Here is a 23083-nt window from a genome sequence, read left to right as displayed (position 1 = left end):
GCTTACAGATTAGTAAACATCACATGCTAATGTGTAATTATTTAATCAATCCTTAGAACATTAAAAAAAAACTAGATACAAGTTAGAAAATTAAGGATTAGAAAACTTGTTCCATTTATTACTGTCCTACATCCTATCATGTAATCAATATGTCAGAAATTTACCTCTCTGTCTGTTAAACTGACGACCACGGACACCTTGTCTCAATGTTGTCTGAAGTCTGACTCGTCTGAAAGGCTTTGGTTGACTACTGCTAGTATCTAAGGAAAAAAACCCCAAACGTTAAAATATAAGAAAGCAAATTAAAAAATAAGAAAAGCATTTATAATGGCAAAATCTAGTTACTAAATGAATGCATGGAAAAAATGCAGAGGTGTCCATTCGCTTTCAATATTTAAAAGTTGTTTGATTTTTAACAAGGGACATTTAACAAACAAAAAAAGGGTAAAAAGTAAAAAAAAAAAAATTCTTATTAAAAAAAGTGCTCGATTTTTTTTCATTCATTCACTCCACTCATATAATATATATTTACTTGGTGCCTACCCACGTATCACCTTGCTAGCAAGTGGGGAAACAACAGACCCCTACATATAATATGAGTCAAATCTGAATCCTCTCTTCCAGACACCCCCAATCCAATCATTAGCAAATCTTGCCAGCTCGAATTTAAGGACATATCCCCAAATCTGACCTCTTCTCACAAACTCTCTACTACCCTGTCTGAAAAATCCTTGTCTTTACCTTTTCAGTCTCTTGTTTACACGGCAGCCAAATTGATACTATTGCATCTTTAAGTCAGAACTTACCACCACTCTGTTTGAGCCCTCTAAAAGCTTCCTAAATCCACAAAAGCCTAAGCAATTACAATGATCTACTGGGCCTCTCCTCCCTACCCCTCCTATCCCGTACTAGCCTCTCCTTGGCCTTATTTGTGCTCTAACCACACCGGCCTGGCCTTCCTGCTGATCTAGAATATGGCACACTGCTGCCTTATAGGTACCTGCTATATATCTCATCCGGAACACTCCTTCCCCAAAAAACTGCACAGCGTTGCTCCCTTACCCTTTCCAGGTCTTTACTTAAAAGTCATTTTCTTAGTGATGCTTTCTATCAAATTGCCTGGCACACGGTAGGCACTCAAATATTTACTGACCAAATGAACGACTGCTCAGATGAGGAGGCTTACTGTTTTATATTACCAAATAAATTTTAAGACATCCTAATTTTATAGTATCCTATAAAAGGGAACAAAAACCATATTTTCTTGTGCAAGCCCTGGTAAGATATAAGGACTGCCCATTCTACTGTTAAAGATAATTTTCATGGGGTATCACAATATAAATGGGAGAAGAACACTTCGGCAATTGCATTATTAATAACTATGATGATGATTTTTGAGTCTTGCTGAGTGTAATGCATTGAGTTATATAATTCACATATATTATTTCTAATCTTGACTGCAAGATTAGCTATGATTATTCATATTTCATAATAAAATAAATCTGTAAACATTTAAAGTTACTAGCTGTTCCAAGGTAGATGTGGGATCTGAACCTAGGGATGTTGGCTTATAGGTTGCTGTGTCAGGGAAAAGCAGCTGACAGGCAGGAGAGATCCTGAGATAGCAAAGTCCCATGACTGAAAAAAGTAGTAAGTGAGCAGGTCTTCCATAGAACGTGGAGGTTCCATGGCAGAATTTGAGAATTACTGCTAGAAACAATTCAAAATAACAATATAATCAGTATGGATGACTGGGTACTATATTTCTTCAATTAATAAAAGTAATTCCCTACCTAAAAACTTTGAGACAGATAAGCTAGTATAGTGTCTTGTTTAAGAATGGAGTCTCTGAAGCCAAACTTCACGAGTTCGTATCCTGGCTTGCCCATTATTTATTAGCTATGTACTTTGGAAAAGTTATTCAACATCTCTGTGCCTCAGTTTCCATATGGGTGATTACCACACTGGGTTGATGTGAGAATTAAGTAAGCTAATATATGCAAAGAGCTTAGAATGCTGTCTGACACACAGTAAGTACTCAATAAACGTTAATTATTTTTTTTGAAAGTACCATAGAAATAATTCTTATTGCAGGAAAAATACATAAAAATAACCTTTTTCAAAGTTAACTTCAAAAACTTGAAAGCCAAACTTTGAAATTGTTTACATCAGTAAATTTCAAATATTTTTTGAGTAACAGACCTCCTATCCTTCAACTCTCTGAATCAAATCTCATGTAAGAATCCTAATATGTAGAACAAATAACAAGAAGCTCCTTTGGTTTAAAGAGGCAGGAGACCTGAAGTACTACTCCTTCGCTTCCCTCCCAGTGACTCACCCCTCACCGGCCTGTGGCACCTCTAGTACAACCAAGTCTTAAAACTATATTTCCTTTAATAAAATACAATTTCCCTTTTAAATAAACCATTTTTAATTCAGGGGAAAAAAAGAATGATCTATTTTTACTAATAAAATCATCTTTTGCAAACAAGTCTGATGTATCAGTTGTGTTGTACTGAAGAGCAGGAACTTACCTACAGAAGAGCTGGACGGAGGATCCTGGCTGGTAGAAGGAAGATCTGACTCATCAGATGCCTGAACAGGTTCTTCTTCCTGCTGGCTATCAATTTCTAGGCCTGCTTCTGAACTAATACTAAGAAAGGAAAACAAAAATAGGTTGGAATATACGAAACTGAGGTACACAATCCCTGAGGTATCCTAAATGGTTCCCAAACTCTTTCTGATATAGTTTATCACTTAAATAACCCCGAGCTCCCCTCTAACTCAAAACTGTAGACTCTTGATATTGGTAACTGTATATATTTTTAAGGGAGCAGGGGAAAAGACAGCTCAAGTTGCTTTTTCCTTATTCCTCTTCTCACCAGGACATGGTCCATTTTTAGTTATTTCCCCTCTTTGTTATTTTTTTTCTTTTTGACAAAGGATGCTCACATTCTTGACAACATTCATAAGAGATATATTATACAGATTTTGAATCTCAAAACAGTTTTCTAGGAAGGCAGAGTACTAAAATAACTCACAAGTCCCAACTAAACAATGTACCACTACTTCACCGTGGGCTCTAGCCCAGATGAGACATGCTGTAGGTACGTGAATTCCTGGGTCAATGGCTGTAACTCCAACACTTTCTCCCACTGAATAAAGCACATCAAAACACGAGTAAGGGAGAGAATAGTCCAAAAGTAAGTTGAATCTGCTCCAGTTTTATCATCTGCAAACTTCAGTACAGTCATTAGTAACAACATGTCTGAAAAGATCTCTTTCATGACTACCTGCCAAAGTTGAGAAATGCTAGTGAAAGTGTAAAGTGCATGGGGCTGAAGTCACAGGTCAAATCCAGTCTAAGCCAGTTACCAGTGGCCTAAGCAAGTTATTTTGACATGTTCTGAGTCTGAGCTTTCTCACTGTAAAACGGAGATAACACTTTGCAGAGATCTTGTGTGGGGTAGAAATGATATATCTAAAGTGACTTGCATACATGGTATGAAATTAACAGCAGCTAGGATTCTCAGCAGGGTCTGTAATCTCCCCCCCCCCCCAAAAAGCAGCACTGTGTTAGAGCATAAAAATAGGCTTGCCTTTTTCCTCATACACTAGAACTGGTCTATTATTATTCTAATAAATATTGCTAAATAAAACAAAATCTTTGAGCTCTATCTAGGAAATCTGTGTTCTACTTCTAGCTGCGCTTCTATGAAGTAGTCTAACTTTATTATTTTGTAAAGAATTAGGTTCTGCCTTGAAAGTTAAACACTTCTCTAAGACCACTGTCCAGTGGTTCTTTGCATTACTCTACTTCCTTTGACTTAAAAAAAAAAATCCAAATGCTGTGTCATAAAATACTTCTTTTGTTAAACTTTGTTTATAACTGATGTGTTAAAATGTAGTCAGGTCTTAAAACTACTAGAATGTTTCTAATTTTTAATAAGTCAGTATTTCAGATATCGAGTTCTAAATGCACACGAAGAAAGAATACGTGAGGTTCACTTGAGAGCCCACTACAAAATGGAAAGTGAGTCATTTCCTAGTTTTCACAGAAAGAGTTCTTTCTGAGGGAAAGTTCAAGAAGCTACATGAACTGAAAGGTATCAGTGATTTTAAAGAAATCATTTTTCTAGAATACATCACGCACGTCATTTTCAGGGAGATAAACATTTAAAAAATTACTTGTCTGCTATGATAATATCCAAGTCCTAAGATAAAGTACTAGATGCAAAAATTCGTCTTCTAAAATGTATGGCGTGGTTTATTTTTGTAATGGGATGCTACTAAAAATACAGCTCAACAAACTGTTTCCTGGCTAAAGGAAAACAAGTGCAGAAGTCTAAAGCAAGCAGAAATTATAAAGTAAATATTTACCCTTCAGATTCTGCCTCCACAAATACTTCATCTCCATCATCACCTGTTGCTGTTTCATTTGTTGTGGATAAAGTGCCAGTGGATGTTGTCACCATTGGAACAGACTGAGAGGCATGCTCCGAAGCATCAGAGGTGGTACTCTCAGTAAACACAGTCACTTCAGAATGAAAAGAAATGAAAACTTTACCTTGGTGGTTTACCTAATTTGTAGCCAGATGTCTCACAGTTTTCCATTTTACCATTAAAGCACATAATCCACTAGTCTGCCTGTGATACCTACCTGGGGCTGCTACTTGTAGAGGGGTAGTGGGAACACTTCGGCCACCTGACTCTTCTTCATGAGCTAGGAAGAGGGGTGTTTCATACATTCCTAAACCTAAAGACAATTCTAAATATTAATGAATGATTGAAAGAACATAGAACTGTCAATTTGCCAGGTATCTGAAAGAAAAACATGCATCAGTAGAGACAAACACACAACTTTGCTGAAGCCCACTAATTAGCCCATTAGGCAAAAATCAATCTCTCAAAAATATAAATATAATTGAAACGCATCCTTTAAGTCCACTAACACTCAGTATCCTTTGAAAAAATACCTAAAATGCTGCTCTTATGGGTTGATATAAGCTAACTTTATTGAGTACCCAACTATGAACCAGGTACTATGTTAGAATCTACTCACCAAAACTACGAGATATTACTCTTCCCCTTTTTGCTAAAGAAATTGAATTTCTAGGAGGTTAATTAACTTTCCCAAAGTTACAAGGCTAGTAAATGGTAGCATTCCAATTTAAGCCTAGATCTGTCTCCCAGGCCTAAATTGTCCTATAAAATAAAAAGCCATATAAAAATTTAAATTTATATAAAAGATATATGACTTATATGAGGGCTGCAGATTAATCTTTTATTTTAGGTTTATTATAAAAGTAGTAGGCTTTCCTTACTTACAAAATGCCATACAGCTTCCCAGAAATTTAATTGGTTATACGGATGCTGACTGAAGATTAAAAGGTAATTAATTCCACAAAGAGCACAATTCATGTTCAACAACCAACTCCTATTACTTAATTTAGAGGTCATTTTATTCCACATATTTTAAATATTTTTTCTTTCTTACTTTTAATGTTAGTGGAAAATATTTAACTAGTTTTCTACATTTAACTAGGCATGTTAAGTATCAAACTAAACATAAAATATGCTGCATTCCCTCCAACAACTTTAAAATGGCTCAGAGTACCTATGTATTATTGGTTCAATAAATATTCCTGAATACTTAGTACACATATGACACTATACTAGGAGTCAGAGAGATATAAATGTAAAAGCTGGTCCTTATGCTCAAAGAACTGAGAATTTTGTTGGAAAGATAAGGTTTATATGTAAAGCAATGTTTAACATGTAGTAAATAGAGCCTTTCCCATAAATTGGCAAAAGAATTAGATAACAACTTAAGAAAACTTATATTTGCTCACTTAAAAAAATATCACATCAGAAGAGCTTATTACTGAATATGTATGAACCCAGGATATCTAAGCATTTATTTATCTATTTACCTCCTTGAGAAGCAAGCTGGCCAAGATCAGAGTGACTTGAACTTGTTTGTGGCATATCTTCAGGTGGCCCAAACCGGAATCTAGGAACACCAGCAACCTGTGGGGAACTAAATAGACAAAAATGAACTTAAGATAAAATTTAAAGTTACCTTGTTTAAACCACGATGGAAAACGATACAGGAGAGGGAAGAAATCACAAAGCAGGAAAAAAACCAGACTGGAAGCAAAGCTGATACAGAAATCCTTATAATAATATTCTGAAAATATCAGTTGTAAATAAATTTAGTAATATTATACATGACTTATATATATGTAATTTACATGTAACTTCCAGGTCTCCTGAACTATGCCTCACATTTCCTGAATCTGCTGGATATCCATCTCCATGTAGATACACTAAAAACAACACAAATCAAAAATGAGATGCAACAAAAGAGTTAGAATGAAGTCACAAGACGAAGTTTTGTCTTAGTTTTCACTGCTGAGTCACAGATAAGTCAAGTCACCTCTAACCCATTTCCTATCCGAAAGAGCTCACTAGATGGCTCCCAAGGTCTAGAAAAATTCTACTATTAAATGGCTAGACACTTGTTTTCCCCTTGTTCTATCATCCATCTTCCTGCCTGCAATCCCGGATATAAAACAGCATTATCTCTCTTTGCCCACTCCTGACCCTACCTTCCTTCACTAGCCAGCCACTAATGTTTATGGATTTTATGTCTATAATTAACTCTTTATTTTCTTTTCCACATCAACATTATTGCTTTAGTTAAGGACATTCTCTTGCAGGTGGATTTTAACATTCATTTTCATAAAATTATTCCACTATAGAAGAACCTTTCATTCTGAGCTATGCAAGAATCTATTGATTGGCTGTCACTTAGACCCTGCTTATTGGAGTCTGTGTTTGACAGGCTGACTTCCAGAAGGGAGGGGCAGACAGTGATTAGTTGGCTTGTAAAACTGTGTTAATCAAGATGAGTTATGGTTAACTGCACAAGTTTAAAATAGGCTTTGATAGGGGCATCTGGGTGGCTAGTTAGTCCAGCGTCAGCCTCTTGGTTTCAGCTCAGGTCGTGATCTCAGGGTCATGGGATTGAGCTTTGCCTCAGGCTCTGCTCTTGGCTCTGCTTGTTCCTCTCCCTTCCCCTCTGCCCCTTTCCCTGTTCTCCCTGTTTCTGTGTGCACACTCGCACGCTCTCTCTCAAATCAATAAATCAGTAAATAATCTTAAAAAAAAGGTTTTGATGGCTGAGCTCGGAGCCTGACATGGGGCTCGATCTCACGACCCTGAGATCATGACCTGAGCCGATACTAAGAGTCGATCACTGAACCCACTAAGACACCCAAGTACCCCCTCCTTCATTCACCTTTATACAATTTTCCCCAACCCTATATCCTCAACCCTCCTACCACAAGTGCTTAGTATACAACAGAGGACTCAACAAGTAATGAATCCACCAAATGTAAACAAACTGACAGGGAAAAAGGAAGAAAATAATTAGTTACAAAACATGTTTCTCTTTCATTAACTCACTGAATTGCTTCAGCAAATCCATCAGTACGATGCGGCACCACAAGAGTTGGAGTACTTGGAACTGTTCTGTCTTCATCATCAAAAAAATGCTGCTGCTAAAACAAAGACAGAAAATGGGGAATACACAGGTATGAAAGAAACAGAATGTGGACTATACACACATTTGCTGAACGAATGAGTCACTTGTATATAATGGGTCGATAGTTACCATGCCACCGATTCCTGGAGTCAACTGAAGTCCCCGTCCTACAGACTGCCTCCGAGTCATCTGAATTCTCTGTGTCAAGAAAGGAATTACATTTGTTTTAAGGAAACAGGCAATGAAACAAGAACCAAGTACCAACAGATACAGCTTATTACAATGGTAACAAGCTAACTGGAATGTTAGCAGATAACACAACCATCAGGAAAAACTGCTAATATCTGCACTAAAGAATTCCATTTTAAGTAGCGATAAATTTTTAGTTGTGTAGACTATATTAACGAGCGAATATTTTATTAACAACAGACAAATTATTAACCAATATTTAAAACCAATCTCTGATCCTATTTTATTTGTATGTAACTAATCTAGTTTTACTATTTCCTTAACCTAAAACATTAATAAGTATGCCTTTGAATCTTAAAGCTTAATTATCCTTCGGAGTTCAAACAGCAATACTGTCTTCATATAAACTGTTTCCCAATTTAGATAACTCTAAATTGGTAGATTTGGCATATTTTGCAGGATGCATACACAATCCATTAAGACTTTATATTTTTATACAATGAGGTTATTTTCATCTGTGGTATTTTAGTAGACCCTCACTTGGCAGTTTTCAGTACACTATGTTACAGGGTAAGACTCAAGCTACATTACTAAGAGCCCTTGTAGTTTTCTTGCTGTTTCTGCAAGTTTCTGATTAAGAGATGTCCAACCCTATTACAAAGAGTGCTACATGTTAAGGGTCATGCATCCTTAAAATGGAAATTAACATGAACTACTGAAAAAAAATGAGAGAAAAAAATGTCTTAAGCAGAGAGAAATTTCTTTTTGGAAAAAAAAAAAAACCAACAATAAATACACATGTGCACCTTAGAGAAAGAAACCTTCAAAATACATGGTGGTTAGCTACTAAAACAAATTTTACTTTAAAATCCAAGAAACCCTTTTTCTTTTCTTTTCTTTTTTTTTTTAAAGATTTTATTTATTTATTTGACAGAGATAGAGATAGCCAGCGAGAGAGGGAACACAAGCAGGGGGAGTGGAACACAAGCAGGGGGAGTGGGAGAGGAAGAAGCAGGCTCATAGCAGAAGAGCCTGATGTGGGGCTCGATCCCATAACGCTGGGATCACGCCCTGAGCCGAAGGCAGACGCTTAACCGCTGTGCCACCCAGGTGCCCCCCCTTTTTCTTTTTTAATCTGTAGAAAAAGTGACCAGATCTTTGCTAGAACTGTAACCATTTCAATTTATACACAACTTTTAGTTAAGTCTTGCTTTTCCAAAGTTCATTTTATTTATGTCAACTATTGCCTTCAAGGAAAAGACATAAGAGATTCACTTCAGTTCAAAAAACTTTATAAAAATATGCTAAAACATTAAAAGTTCACTTAATTTCTGGAAAAAGTAGTATCTAATGGAAAGAAGGAGAGATAAAGCCAAGATTTTTCAGACTGACCAGTACTTTTACTACCTGAACTGGTGGTCCCAATTCTTGAGGTGGAGCATGAATGGTCAGTCGTGGAGGAAGAGGGTGTGGAGGGCGTCTTGGAGACTGAGGTGCTCGAGGAGTCTGTCTTTCAGATGCTGATGATGGCTGCTGTTCTCTAGAAATGTCCTGGGAGAAAGAGGACTCTGCAGTACCTGTATTACCTTCACCTACAGGAAAAGAGAAACTCATTTTGAACTATTAAATTTACCACAGAATAACTGGGACAATTTCCTAGAGGTATAAATCTCACCATTAGGAATAGTCACCTAACCAATACTTTCAGAAGGAAAGCAGTGAGATACGGAGAATGGGAATGCAATTATCAGCTGTGTGGCCTAAGGCAAGTCCCCTAACCTCTTTGAGTCTATTTCTTAGGTTGGTTAATGGAACCAACTAAAAGATACTTTTGTATTTTGGATTTCTTAAACTGAATTTCAATGATTCTTCACATGTCTAGGTTTTCACTGTGAAAGCAGGCTATCAGAATTCAGTGGTTTTATAAGTCTGAGTCTGAAAAAAAAAAGTCTGGAGTTCTGGAATCAGATTCTAGCTTTAACATTTAATAGCTATGTGACCTTGCTTTTTTTTTTTTTTTTTTTTTTTTAAGTAATCTCTATGCCCAAAACGGGGCTCAAATTCATGATCCTGAGATGAGGAGTCGTATGCTCTACCGACTGAGCCAGCCAGGCACCCCGTCTCAGATTCTTAACTGGTACCTAAACTGATAAGCTTATTGTAAGAAATACAGTTGACCCTTGAACAACACAGCTTTGAACTACACAGGTTCACTTTCAGCAGATTTTTTACATACAGCACTGTAAATGTATTTTCTCCTCCTTATGACTGTCTTAATAATGTTTTCTTTTCTCTAGCTTACTTTATTGTAAGATTACAGTACAATACACTACAAAAACATGTTAATCGACTGTTTTATGATATCAGTAAGGCTTCTGGGTCAATAGTCAGGTATTAGTAGTCAAATTTTTGGGAAGTCAAAGTTATATGTGAATTTTTGACTATGCAGAGGGTTTGGAATCCCTAACCCCAGCACTGCTCAAGGGTCAACTGTAACTTAATACAAGTACAGTTGCTCAGGAAAAGCATTCTTCTTGTAACTTTCTGCCAATATACCAAACCCGTCTACTAACTTAATTTTATCCAGATCACTAGGCCTATTTTTGCTTCACTGTAAAAATCAAAGTCTCCAAAAGGATTCAGTGAACATCTACTGTATACTCTGTATGTGGGAAAAATGGCTATGAACATTAGCCCCCAAAAGACTTAACTTTTAGTGGTAATATCTAAAGAGGCAAAAAAATCTTTCCTCCTGTATCCCAACTATGACACACACAAGATGTTTCTTAAATCTACAAAGTATTTTATAAAATGTAAATTATGGACCAAACTATCATTAATCTCTCTCCTTAGGTCCCTTAGAAAGTAGTACTACTTGTTAGTATATGGATTAATATTTTGTTTTCTTAAAAAATTTAAAAGTTGAAAAGCTGCTTATGCCCTTGCTTTATATTAATTCAAATAAGCATACACCTTGCATTTTTAAATACATAGGCTTACATGGAAACTCAGACACAGTTTTCCCAATAGTCTAAATATATAAGGTTTTACTACATTACCATTTATGACTTGACTCAGTATTATCTGTAAAGTCAGAATAATATACCAGATGACTACCAATTCCTTAAAACACATTTAAAAAGGATTCTAAAATAAAATTATTTTCTATGATTTCCATAATCCTTTAAAACCTACATTTCAGTGAGGTCTGGACTCACTCATCCTTTCAAATATTTAACAAAAAGTATGCCACAATAACCAAAATATCTTTTATTCAATGGAAAACCAGTCAACAAGTAAAGCTCCAATACCCACAAATCTTCAAGTGTGGGGCTTGATTTAAACAACCTCTCCTGGCTGTGAACTGCTAATACTGCTGTTAAAGATCCCTAATTCAACACTTCCACTTAATAAAAATAGCAGCAACACATTGTACTTGTAATATTTTACAGATTTCAGAACACTGGAATCTTAAAGAAGCCTGATGTATTAGAAAAGACAGTAAGACTTCAGTGATAAGTACAGTAGACTTTATAAGAGAATAGTAACAAAGCTAGAAATAAGCCAATCTCTTGCTTGCCAATTTACTAAGTTCTTACATGATAATTAAACGCAATCCTAGTTTAGAAGCTATTCCCAGAAGTATTCTATTAAAAAGAAATGAAAAAAGGTCTCACCACTGTTTTGAGAATCAGCAGCTCTCTGATTACTTTCACCTCCACCCATACTTTCTTCTGTTTCTGTACCTGGATCAGTCCCATCACCACCCTATAAACAAAATATGATGACTAAGAGCAAGTAAGTCAAACACTTACCTTAAAACATAATAACCAAACTAAACCACAGTAACAACAAACAAAAAACCCCAAAGGTATAAAAAGTTTTCCTGTTCTGAGAATAGAGGCCTGTGAATATCCTTGGAAAACAGTTATGTTTTCTAGCAAGTTCTTGAAGAAAGTGGATGGTTAAAATTCTAGCCAGTTACCTCAGCATCATCAGCTTCATAGCCATCATTGCCATCTGCACTACCAGTGCCTTCGTTACTGTCCTCACCCTCGTCTCCCATCCCTGTGTCATCTTCATCATCGTCATCATCTTCCTCATCTTCCTCATAATCCTGGGAGACCAAAGCCCAAGTAAAAAAAAAAATCTAAGATGTAGCACACATATTCTACACTTCTTGATTGCATGTTTAAAAATTTTAACGACACACCACTGAGCAGGACATAGGAGCTGTCCCGAGAGTTGTATGGAATTAGTTCAGTGGCAGCAGATATCAAATCTGTGAGGCTTACTGGAAGGAGTACAATAATAATCAGTATTGTAACTATTCACATGAGATCAGTTCAAAGATCAAAGCTCCTAGATGTCCATAAAGTATCAGATGCAACTTTATTTCTAAATTTAAAGGGTGGCATTGAAGAAAACAAATCATGAAATTATACTACACCACAAGCTTTTAAAAAACATTGTTTGATTAATGAAAGGATCTAAAATGAGTGTTTGTCAATACAGGATTAATTCCCAAAATAAAATGTAGTTTCACTTAAAATATGCTTCAATTAGCAAAAACACCTCCACTATTTTTGAAAAAAATTATGGGACTGTACAAGAAAAAAAAAATACCCTACTTTCTTCTTATCTCCAGAAATTACAGAGCTTATAATTAAATCTAGTCTCTTTTCTTATAAATTAAATCTTACAAGATTTAGAATTAAGTTTAATTACCTTAACAAATTTAGCAAATCCTAAAGGGCTCAGCAATAAAAAAAGACGGATTTTTCATGACTTGTTCTATACTCAATTTCATTATAAAATGTTAATTTCAGAACTATTTGGATAAAAAAAGCAAAATAATCTATTTAAACTGACAGAGAAGCAGATGTTACTGGTTGATGAATTAGCAGTCGTAAGGATTTGAGCATTTCATCCAGCGGTTTAAAAACAATGGCTGATTTACCTCATGTTCTCCATCATTTTCATCATCATCCTCTTCTTCATCATCACTGTCAATCACAATGACATCATCTCCTTTGCCCTGACCATCTTGGGACGAAGTTGTTGTTTGCTGATCTGACTGAAGGGGTCCAAGGTCTATTTGTAGAGACTGAGAGGTTTCTTCACTGTCTTCCATTGGAGTATAATCTCCCTGGGTAACTCCCTTTAAGAGTAAAAAAATAAGAACTTAAAAATTTAGAATGTCAAATATACCTAAAACTATCAGTGAGAGACTATATATCTAAGACAAAAAAATACTTACGGGCTAGTAGCATTTTATTTTTAAAATATGGTTTTTAAAAGCAAAATTAGGGCACCTGTGTGGTTTAGCTGGTTGAGTGTCTGCCTTCGGCTCAGGTCATGATCCCAGGGTCCTGGGGTTGAGCTCCACGTTGAGCTCCCTGATCAGTGGGGATCTGCTTCTCCCTCTCCTTCTGCCCCTCCCAACTCGTGTCTGCGCATGCTCACTCTCTCACACGTACTCTCTCGTTTGCTCTCTATGAAGTAAATAAATAAATTTTTTTTTTTTAAAGATTTTGTTTATTTATTTGACACAGAGAGAGAGTGTGTGAACAAACAGGCAGAGCGGCAGGCAGAGGGAGAAGCAGGCTTCCCAATGAGCAAAGAGCTCGATGCTGGGCTCGATCCCAAGGCCCCGGGATCATGACCTGAACCAAAGGCAGACACTTAACTGACTGAGCCACTCAGGCACCCAAAATAAAATCTTTAAAAAAAAAATTTTTTTTAAAAGAATAAAAGCAGAATTAATTTGGGGCACCTGGGTGGCTCAGTTGGTTAGCATGTGACTCTTGATTTCGGCTCAGGTCATGATCTTAGGGTCATGAGACTGAGGTTGGCATCAAGCCCCATGTCAGGATCCACGCTCAGCAGACTCAGCTTGAGATTCCTCCCTCTCTCCCTTTGCCCCTCCCCCCACTCACGTGCTTTTCCTAAAAATAAATAAATAAATAAAATCTTAAAAAAGAAAAAGCAGCATTAATTTGAAACACATGCAAAAGAAAATAAATCATTGTGTTTCTTTACTGTCTTCCTATAGAAGAACTATTAAAAAGAAAAAATGCATATATGCAGATACATGTGTATCAAAACTACCAGTGTGATACTGTAGATCAGTGTTGTTCAACAGAAACATACTGTTATCCAAATGTGAGTCACATACATAATTTTAAATTTTCTAGTAGTTATTTAAAATTAAAAAAAGGAAACAAGTGAAATTAGCTTAATGATATTAATATATACAAAATACTTCAAAAGTTATCAGACTAAGATTAATCAGATATTTTACCTTTTAAAATTTGTAGTAAGTCTTTAAACCCAATGTATATTTTATACTCAGAGCCTATCTCAATTCAGACTAGCTATATTTGTAGTATTCAACAGCCAATGTGGTTAGTTGACAGTGCAGTTGCAAACCAAAGTCAGAAAAAAGAATATCCATGGGCCTGCAACTTATTATTAAAAAAAAAAGTTTATTCCCCAAACCAGAAATAGTCTGCAAAACACACTAAACAAAATAAGCTATTATCATTGTCATTTTACAAAGGCACTTCTCCCCCTAAAACCTCACTATTCTAAGCCTTCAAACCACATTAAAGACATCAGATATGAAAATAACTCTTTGCTTAATTCATCCTCTCAATTTCATCTTGTAAGCTACCAAAATAAACTGTAATTTAAAACTATTTTTGTTATTTACTATAATAAAATTAAATGTCTACTTTTTAGTTAAGCACTTAGCAATCTACTTTTTATACAAGCCTGAAACAATGTCTTGTGAACTCATTCATAAAGATTATATTTGCTGTAATGGAAAAAAGTAAGTAATTCATGGTATAATTAAAAATGGGCTTTAAAGTGACATGCTTATTTCAAGAAAAGCAACACTATAAAGAACATCTGTTTCATCGTCAGAAAATCAGAAAAATGAACTGTTACACATTCAGTAGATAGTGCTAAGTGGAATGGAAGCCAAATGGTACTTCTGAGTCATAAACAATTTTGCCAATCTCAAGAAAAAGCATTGCACAGAAGATTTTAGTATAATTTAACCAAGTGTGGCAATAAATTAGAAATTCACATATTATTTCAAAAACTGTTATTACGTTCCTCAGATACAACACTCTGAAGACACATGAAATAGAGGTCATTTAGAGTACTATGCATTCATCTCTAAGGTTTAGTTTTCTGTTCTTAGTTGAGGAAAATAGGGAAAATTAACTTAAAAATTAATACATCTAAGAAACTAAAATTCACTTGCAATTTATGGTTGCTTTTAATTAGCTTGAGATAATTCCTTAATTTTATATTGATAATTTTAGAATAACTGATCCTGAAAATTTATCCAGACAAAAACTCTTTCAAGCTAAAGAGTGTAACTGGAAACTAGACAGCCTGAGTTCAAATCCCAGCTCTAGCACTATCAGAATTTGGGGATGTTACTTATCCGAATATCAGTTTCTTCACCCACACAATAGGCCATTAAGGATTAAGTTCATTAATAAATGCTCACTTATTAGAACAACACTTGGCATACATAGTAACGAACTGTGTTTATTAGTAAACTATTAATATAATTATATATTATGAATTCTCAGTTAGTGTGGCAGAGCAGATGGAAGAAAAGTAAATAATATTTTGAGCACCTAATGTGTGGCAGGTACAATTTTAGGTACTTTACAATACTAAAAATCATGTTATATTATTCCAACAGATGAGAAGACTAAGGCTTAGAGACAATCAGTGACTTTCCATAGTCACACAGCTTCTAAGTGGTATAGTCAGGAATGGAACCTAATGATTTGTAGCTTCAGAGTCTACACATTTCCCCTAGTGAGCCTGCCTCTGAAGAAGCTTCACTTAGAGTTCAAAAAATGAAAAAAATACACAAATGCATTTCCTTTGATAGGTTATTTTAATTCAGTAAGCGAAGCAAGAGAGGGTAGAGCAACAGAGGACCACCAAAGGGGCACTATGGATTAACTCAAGACCCAGCCAGCATTCATACTTCCAAATAATTAACAGTGGAAAATCTCTACTCATGACAACTTTTAGCTTGCAAAAATCTGTGCTAAGTATAAACAAAAACACTTCTTTTTTTTTTTTTTTTAATTTATTTATTTACTTATTAGAGAGAACTTGCATACCTGCATGGGGCGGGGTGTGGGGTGGGGGGAAGAGCACAGGGAGAGGGACAAGCAGACTCCATGCTGAGTACGGAGCCTGACTCAGGGCTCAATTCTCACGACCCTGAGGATCATGACCTGAGCCAAAATTGAGTCAGATGCCTAACCGACTGAGTGACCCAGGCGGCCCACAAGCAAAAACATTTTTTTAACAAAGTTTATAAGGCAGTATACTAATTAGGAGTAAAGCAAAGCAGAAATTACAATGGTAATTCTAACGTGTCATTAAATATAAAAGCATCACATTAAAAAGAAGTCCAAACAATGTTCCAATTTGTCAAAGCCAATTTCATTCATTAAAAGCAACAATTTGCTACTTTAAATATGTTTTACTTACTTCTCCAATGGAATCTTGAGAATCTTGGTTGTATACTTGAGTTTCTACCTCTCCATCAGTACTTTCTTCTGCCATAACTTCTTCCTGAATCATAACACACAAGTGTGTTAACCGGATCAATTCACTAGATGAAGATCACCTGCTCAGCTAGTTCTCTCAATAAAACACAGATTTATAGTTTTATGAAGCACTACAATATAAATGTTCTTACACTTAAATATAATCAATCACATTCCTCTTCAGTATAAATATATGTTAATTAAATTAATTTAGTAGTCTTAATGTTTCAGAGTAAACCTTAATTCATTACAATTTTAGCTTCAACAAAAGAAAATAAAGGAATATAGTTTTGGTTAATCTGAGAAAAAGATGCCAGGCAACAGTTTAAAATGTCCACGAAACTTAAACTCTTTATTCTTTGAATTAAAAAAACACCCAACTTTGAAATGGAATACAACTTAAGTTGGTTTTGGTTTTTGTTTGATTTTTTTTAAGAGAGAGAGAGAAGGGTCGGAGAGAAGAGATAGAGGGAGAGAGAGAATCTTCAACAGGCTCCACACCCCGCGCAGAGCCCAAAGCAGGGCTCGATCTCACGACCCTGCGATCATGACTTGAGCTGAATCAAGAGTCAAACACTTAACTGACTGAACCACCCACGTGCCCTGTAACTGTTTTTTAATTGAAATGAGAAATAATTTAATTAGAGATACACTAAGAATTAGAAAAAAAATGTTGGCAACAGCAACAATACCTGAGCTGTCAGTTGAAACTTTGTACGTTTAACAAGAGTTTTTTGGGTAATAGATTCTGGCCCCAACAGGTCCATTCAGCTAATGTAACTGAAAGAATATCTTACCTCAGTTCCTACAGGGGTAACACTTTTCAACTTCTTTGGAAGAGGCATTTCTACTGTATCATCAGAGACTTGGTCTGATGCTTCTATGGTGCTATCCTCTTCCTCTTCACGTGTCCGTTTAGGCAAAGAAGAACTTGGGGTAGCTGACACTTTGAAATTACATAATTTAAATCTTAAATCAGAGGATGATAATGAACTCAATGAGACAAAGTCAATTTTTCAAATATTTTGGCCATTTAACTAAGGAAAGACATAGCAAACATTTAACTGAACAGTTCAACATAATTTATTCCTGCTAATCTCTGTAAACAAAGGGCAACCTATGCTCTGAATCAATGCTCTTATACTATCAATCTCACCTGTGGTTAATAAACCCCATTAACTTTTACAGCAAACACATCTGATTCATTGTGTAGTGATATATAATTGCAAAGTTTACATAAGACCTTCCATAGCTATAAAACCCAGGACACCTACGATAACATGTTCAGATTGAAAATCCTTATATGGTCTTTTCTTACATGTCTCTTTTCTCAGGACCTGTATTAAGTTACACGTAATGTTATGAAGTTGTATCACTTTTAAAATCAGTCAAAATAACTGGAGGAGAAGAAAGATCTCAATTACAGAAAAGAGTAATCTAGTAGTAAACATGAAATCAAGTGTTAGGAATCCATTCATCCTTTCTAACACCTGTTAGAAAACAAGTATGTACAAAGAATACTTAAGATGTGTATTTTATATCCAAGAAACTACAAATGCACAGGTCTACTCTAACTTTGTTTTAAAATTAAGCTTACCAAAAAATAAAAATTAAAAAATTAAAAAAAAATTAAAAAATCAAGCTTACCAGTGCCAAATACTGCTGTGGAAGTAGAAGGCCGTTCAACTGGAGAACTCTGTACAACTTCTACTATGTTGGGGGACAGCTCTTGATTTGCAGGCTCAATCTGAGGATGACTCTGTTGGGTGGGCTGCACAAAAGCTGTAGCCTGTGTTTGTTGCTGAACAGTTAAAATGGGTTGAGGGATAGAAGGCTGGACGTTAGGACTAGTAGAGCGGACAGAACCACTTGTGCTTCCAAAAACTGGAACATGTTCCACAGGCCCTTCTGACTGCATAGCTGAAAAATAATTACAATACTTAATATAGTAAGTCTTCTATTCTTAGCAAAGCTGGATTTTCCCTCCCTACTGCATTACTGGTAATGGTTTGTATAGTTACTTGTGTACATATCTCTTACCACTCATTAAACAAAAACAGTATGGGTAAACGTAATGTATTGTGCATTTTTTGTGATGCCTATGTGACTGCTATTATAGTGTGTAGTATGGGGGCATAATTAAATATCTAAAACTCTCTGTATCTATGATTTTATTTAAATTACAACCAAGTAAGATAAATGAATCGAAGAAACTCAAAGACAAATTATAAATGTTTATTGAGCATCAGTAATGAGTAAGAAGCTACCCAGGGGAACAAAGTGGAAAAAGGAATGAAAAGGTCAGACAGTTTCAGTGACAAAGTGGTGTCGAGCTGAACAAGTGATTTAGTACAGTTTTCCAAAGTGGATTTCACATCATCTTCCTTAGCCATTAAAGTAAAAATGTTGGCTTTAGAAAAACGTGCTATATACTCACAGGTATGTCATTCTCCTCCTTCTTCAGATTCAAAACAAAACAAAGCACAAAGGAAGGGAATGGAATGAGGGAGGAAATTTGCTGCATTAATGAGTATCCTAGGAGGCATACCCTTGAAAAGAGTAACTTACCCACTTTTACTATATGTTTGACTTTAGCTTTAGTGGAAGCCTCATTTATCCTTGAAGTTACTGTCATCTTCTCATAATAAATCTAAATAAGCAGTCAGTCCAATCAGATCTGTCACTATTTTACTTACCTTCCTGTGATTCTACTTGTGTAGTGGGCATCACTGTAGCTGTTGGGGTAGTAGTAGGATTTGTAACAGTTGCAGGTGTGACCATTGGGCGGATACTAGCTCTGGGTGTTGACTTATTCCCAGCCATAGCTGCAGCTGTCACTTTACTTGGAGTAGACACAACAGGAGTTGGTTTGATATTGGCTGTTGGTGGGTCTGATGTGCTGGCACTTATAGAGGAGGAAATGCAAGAATAACAATTCATAAAAAATTACTGTAAATATCCCGTCAAGTATATATACTCTATCAAAAAAAAAAAAAAAAAGCACCATATAATCTTAGAAAAGAACAAAATTGGAGGTATCACAATCCCAGATTTCAAGATACACTATAGTAATCTAAACAGTATGGTACTAGCATACAAAGAGACACAAGATCAATGGAAAAGAATAGAGAGCCGAGAAATAAACCCATGATTATATGGTCAATTAATCTGTAACAAAGGAAGCAAGAATACGCAATGGGAAAAAGTCTCTTCAGTAAATGGTCTGGGAAAACTGGACAGCTACATGCAAAAGAATGAAACTGGACCACATTCTTACACCATACACAAAAATAAATTCAAAATGGATTAAAGACCTAAATGTGAGACCTGGAACCAGAAAAATCCTAGAAGAGAGCAGACATTAGCCGTAGCAACGTTTTTCTAGATTATATCTCCTGAGGCAAGGAAAACAAAAGCAAAAATAAATGACTGGAACTACAGCAAAATAAAAACCTTCTACACAGCAAAGGAAACAACAAAACAAAAAGATGCCGTACTGAAGGGGAGAAGATATTAGTAAATGATTAGTAAAAGAGTTAACATTCAAATGATATAAAGAATTCACACACACACACACACACAGAATTCACGCAATTCAACACCAAAAAACCCAAATAATTAAAAATGGGCAGAAGACATAAACAGCCGTTTGTTTCTCTAAAAAAGACATACAGATGGCTAACAGACATATGAAAAAATGCTCAACATCACTAATCAGGGAAATGGAAATCAAAACCACAATGAGATAGCAACTCATACAAGTCAGAGGGCTAGTATTAAGAAGACAAAAAAATAACAAGTGTTGGCAAGAATGTGGAGAAAAGGGAACCTTGTGCACTGCTGGTGGGAATGTAAATTGGTGCAGCCACTCTGGAAAATAGTACAGAGGGTCCTTAAAAAATTAAAAATAGAATTAACATATGACCCAGTAATTCCACTACTGAGTATTTACACCAAGAATATGAAAACACTAATCTGAAAGGATATATGCACCCTTGTGTTTACTGCAGTATTTCTGACATTAGCCAAAGAATGGAAGAGGCCCCTGTGTCCATCAATAGATGAATGGATAAAGAAAATATGGTATATATACACAATGGGATATTATTCAGCCATAAAAAAACCGAAATCTTGCCATTTGCAACAACATGGATGGATTTAGAGGGTAAGGGAAATAAGTCAGTCAGAGAAAGACAAATACCACATGATTTCATTCATACATGGAATTTAAGGAACAAAACAAAGATAAAAAAGAGATAAAAAACAGACTCTTAAATATAGAGAACTGGTGGTTACCCAAGGGGAGGTGGCTGGGGGGGTGGGTGGAATAGGTGATGGGGATTAAGAGTACACTTGTTGTGATGAGCAACTAAGTAACATATAGAATCACTGAATCACTGTATTATACACCTGAAACTAGTATGACACTGTGTTTTAATTACACTGGAATTAAAAAAGTAAAAAAAAAAACAACAAAAAACATTGAGTTGTACTCTTTAAGTAGGTGAATTGTAGGGGTTAATTATATCTCAATAAAGCTTAAGAAAAAAAGGCACCATGTGTTTCTTCAGTAAGTGTTCAGCAACTATGATCGAGATATGAACTCAGACCCTATTAATTCTATTTTTCCAAACACTGCTTTGGGTATTTTTGTCAGATTAAAAAAAATTACAGAGTATAGTTCTATATTTTTTTTTTTTTTTAAGATTTTATTTATTTATTTGACAAAGATAGAGACAGCCAGCGAGAGAGGGAACACAAGCAGGGGGAGTGGGAGAGGAAGAAGCAGGCGCCTAGCGGAGGAGCCTGATGTGGGGCTCGATCCCATAACGCCGGGATCACGCCCTGAGCCGAAGGCAGACGCTTAACCTCCATGCCACCCAGGCGCCCCTAGTTCTACATTTTTTGTTCACTACATATTTTAAAACTCTTATTGAAAAAGTTTTAAATTTAAGCATTAAAAACTACACAAGAAATGCTCTGTAATGGCACATCCTGACAATGTAGAACGTATTCAACTACTGATCACTGAACTCAAGTATGAGCCTAGCCTCTTAAATTTGTTATCACATAACATCACTGAGAAAATCAGCAGCCTCTTAAAAGTCTAAAAGATGGAAGATACCTTGTTTTTTGTCACAAAGCTCTACCTGATAGGACTGAAAGTATGCTGAAAATAAGAGTTCTGGAAAAAGGGGTTGGCAACTACATGGTGCAGTTTTACAGAGATAGACAGCTCTTTAGTACATATTTTTATAATATAGATTCGTTTTGTCCCCAAAGATCACTAACTCTTGCCTGAACCTTAAAAGAAAAAACAGATTAACAAACTGTGAAAGAACTAAAACTCACATTCCTCTTTCACCAGAAGCTGGAGTTGTTTTCAATGTGATCTGTCTCTGCTGTTCTGGGACCTATAAAAAGAACACTATGGATTATTTTGCCTGCCCTACAAGAGTTCACTAAACAATGCCATCAAAATATTTTACTTTTTAAAATTCTCTCTAGACTTTGTTTAGCCAAAATTCACTGACGAAGACTTCTAAATCACCAGATACCTTCAAGTAAAATGTACAAGTACAAAATGATTTGTTCTTTACACAGAATTAGCTAACCACCTTATTAGTAGGTTCTTGAGGCTCATCTCTCTGCTCAAGGTGTCTCTCTTGATGCTCTCTGAGTTCTCTTTCCAAGCGACTAATTCGACCTTCATACTGGGATTTAAGAGCAGTCATTCGAACATCCAATTCATCTTTCTGCTGATCTAAGGCTCCATTCCTTTGTTTAAGCTCCTCATTTTCTTTAGTTAGCTGATCTTTTACACCTAAAGAAGTAACCATGTGATTCTATTAATACTATAGCAAACACTGGAAGTAAAGAACATTTGTGCACTTCAACAGGTACACTAAGGTCCTGAGCTTTAACATCTACAATTAATTCTGATACATATCTAAATAAGCAAAATTCTAAACATATCTATATTTATTACTCCAATATAAAATATACTTACTGCAACATTAAAATATGTAATTTTCTCTATAAACGGCAGTCCAAAGCCCTTTTACATGGCCTTTAGTATTTCAACGTATTATATAAATTGCCAAATTTTCATTTCACATAATCTAAAGCACATACTAAAAAATAACTAGGTAACTTTTTATTTTTTTTTTTATTTTTTATTTTTTTTTAAAAGATTTTATTTATTTAACAGAGGTAGAGACAGCCAGCGAGAGAGGGAACACAGCAGGGGGAGTGGGAGAGGAAGAAGCAGGCTCATAGTGGAGGAGCCTGATGTGGGGCTCGATCCCATAACGCCGGGATCACGCTCTGAGCCGAAGGCAGACGCCTAACCGCTATGCCACCCAGGCACCCCTAGGTAACTTTTTTTAATGAAATAATTGCTGAAACACTGTATTACAGATCATTAAAAAAAAACTGCTTCTGATTAAACCTAGCTGATAGGGCATTTTATTTACCCACTAAGCAGAATAGCAAGCAAGCTGCAGTTAAGGTCCAGAACATTGCAGCACTGGGCCTTTCACAAACTGGACATGATAGTCTCCCTGAAGGGCTGGAGGGCCCCTCAGAGAAGTGAGGCAAGTAAAATCACTGGGCTGGTAAGATCCAATGCCATCTAGGAGTTTATAGAAGCCCTCTGAACAGCACACTGTGGACCCAAAGGATCACCAACAGAAGGTACTAACAGTTATACAATAAGGCAGAAGGACAGCAGTACTCCCTATTACTA

At 35.8% G+C, this 23083-nt stretch overlaps 1 protein-coding gene across 3 annotated transcripts in view; it reads right to left on the bottom strand.

Moving 5' to 3' along the window:
• The window catches only part of TPR (translocated promoter region, nuclear basket protein), a 66454-nt gene that overhangs the window by 585 nt on the left and 42786 nt on the right, over nucleotides 1-23083 (bottom strand). Inside the window, exons 35-51 of one of the 3 annotated variants that reach the window (XM_040636275.1) lie at nucleotides 21954-22159; nucleotides 21688-21749; nucleotides 19032-19240; nucleotides 17983-18255; nucleotides 17133-17281; nucleotides 16277-16360; nucleotides 12699-12899; nucleotides 11724-11855; nucleotides 11416-11506; nucleotides 9146-9330; nucleotides 7679-7747; nucleotides 7471-7565; nucleotides 5934-6040; nucleotides 4661-4768; nucleotides 4381-4537; nucleotides 2535-2653; nucleotides 165-260 (exon numbers count right to left, since the gene is read on the bottom strand). In XM_040636275.1, the coding sequence (XP_040492209.1) occupies nucleotides 165-260; nucleotides 2535-2653; nucleotides 4381-4537; nucleotides 4661-4768; nucleotides 5934-6040; nucleotides 7471-7565; nucleotides 7679-7747; nucleotides 9146-9330; nucleotides 11416-11506; nucleotides 11724-11855; nucleotides 12699-12899; nucleotides 16277-16360; nucleotides 17133-17281; nucleotides 17983-18255; nucleotides 19032-19240; nucleotides 21688-21749; nucleotides 21954-22159 (2343 nt within the window). The remainder of the gene's footprint in view (nucleotides 1-164; nucleotides 261-2534; nucleotides 2654-4380; nucleotides 4538-4660; nucleotides 4769-5933; nucleotides 6041-7470; nucleotides 7566-7678; nucleotides 7748-9145; nucleotides 9331-11415; nucleotides 11507-11723; nucleotides 11856-12698; nucleotides 12900-16276; nucleotides 16361-17132; nucleotides 17282-17982; nucleotides 18256-19031; nucleotides 19241-21687; nucleotides 21750-21953; nucleotides 22160-23083) is intronic. The other 2 variants (XM_040636277.1, XM_040636276.1) reach the window with 2 other exon arrangements.

This window comes from Ursus maritimus, unplaced genomic scaffold (assembly GCF_017311325.1).
Source record: "Ursus maritimus isolate PB19 unplaced genomic scaffold, ASM1731132v1 scaffold_2, whole genome shotgun sequence".
NCBI lineage: Eukaryota > Metazoa > Chordata > Mammalia > Carnivora > Ursidae > Ursus > Ursus maritimus.
This window is presented reverse-complemented; position numbering and strand designations above follow the sequence as displayed.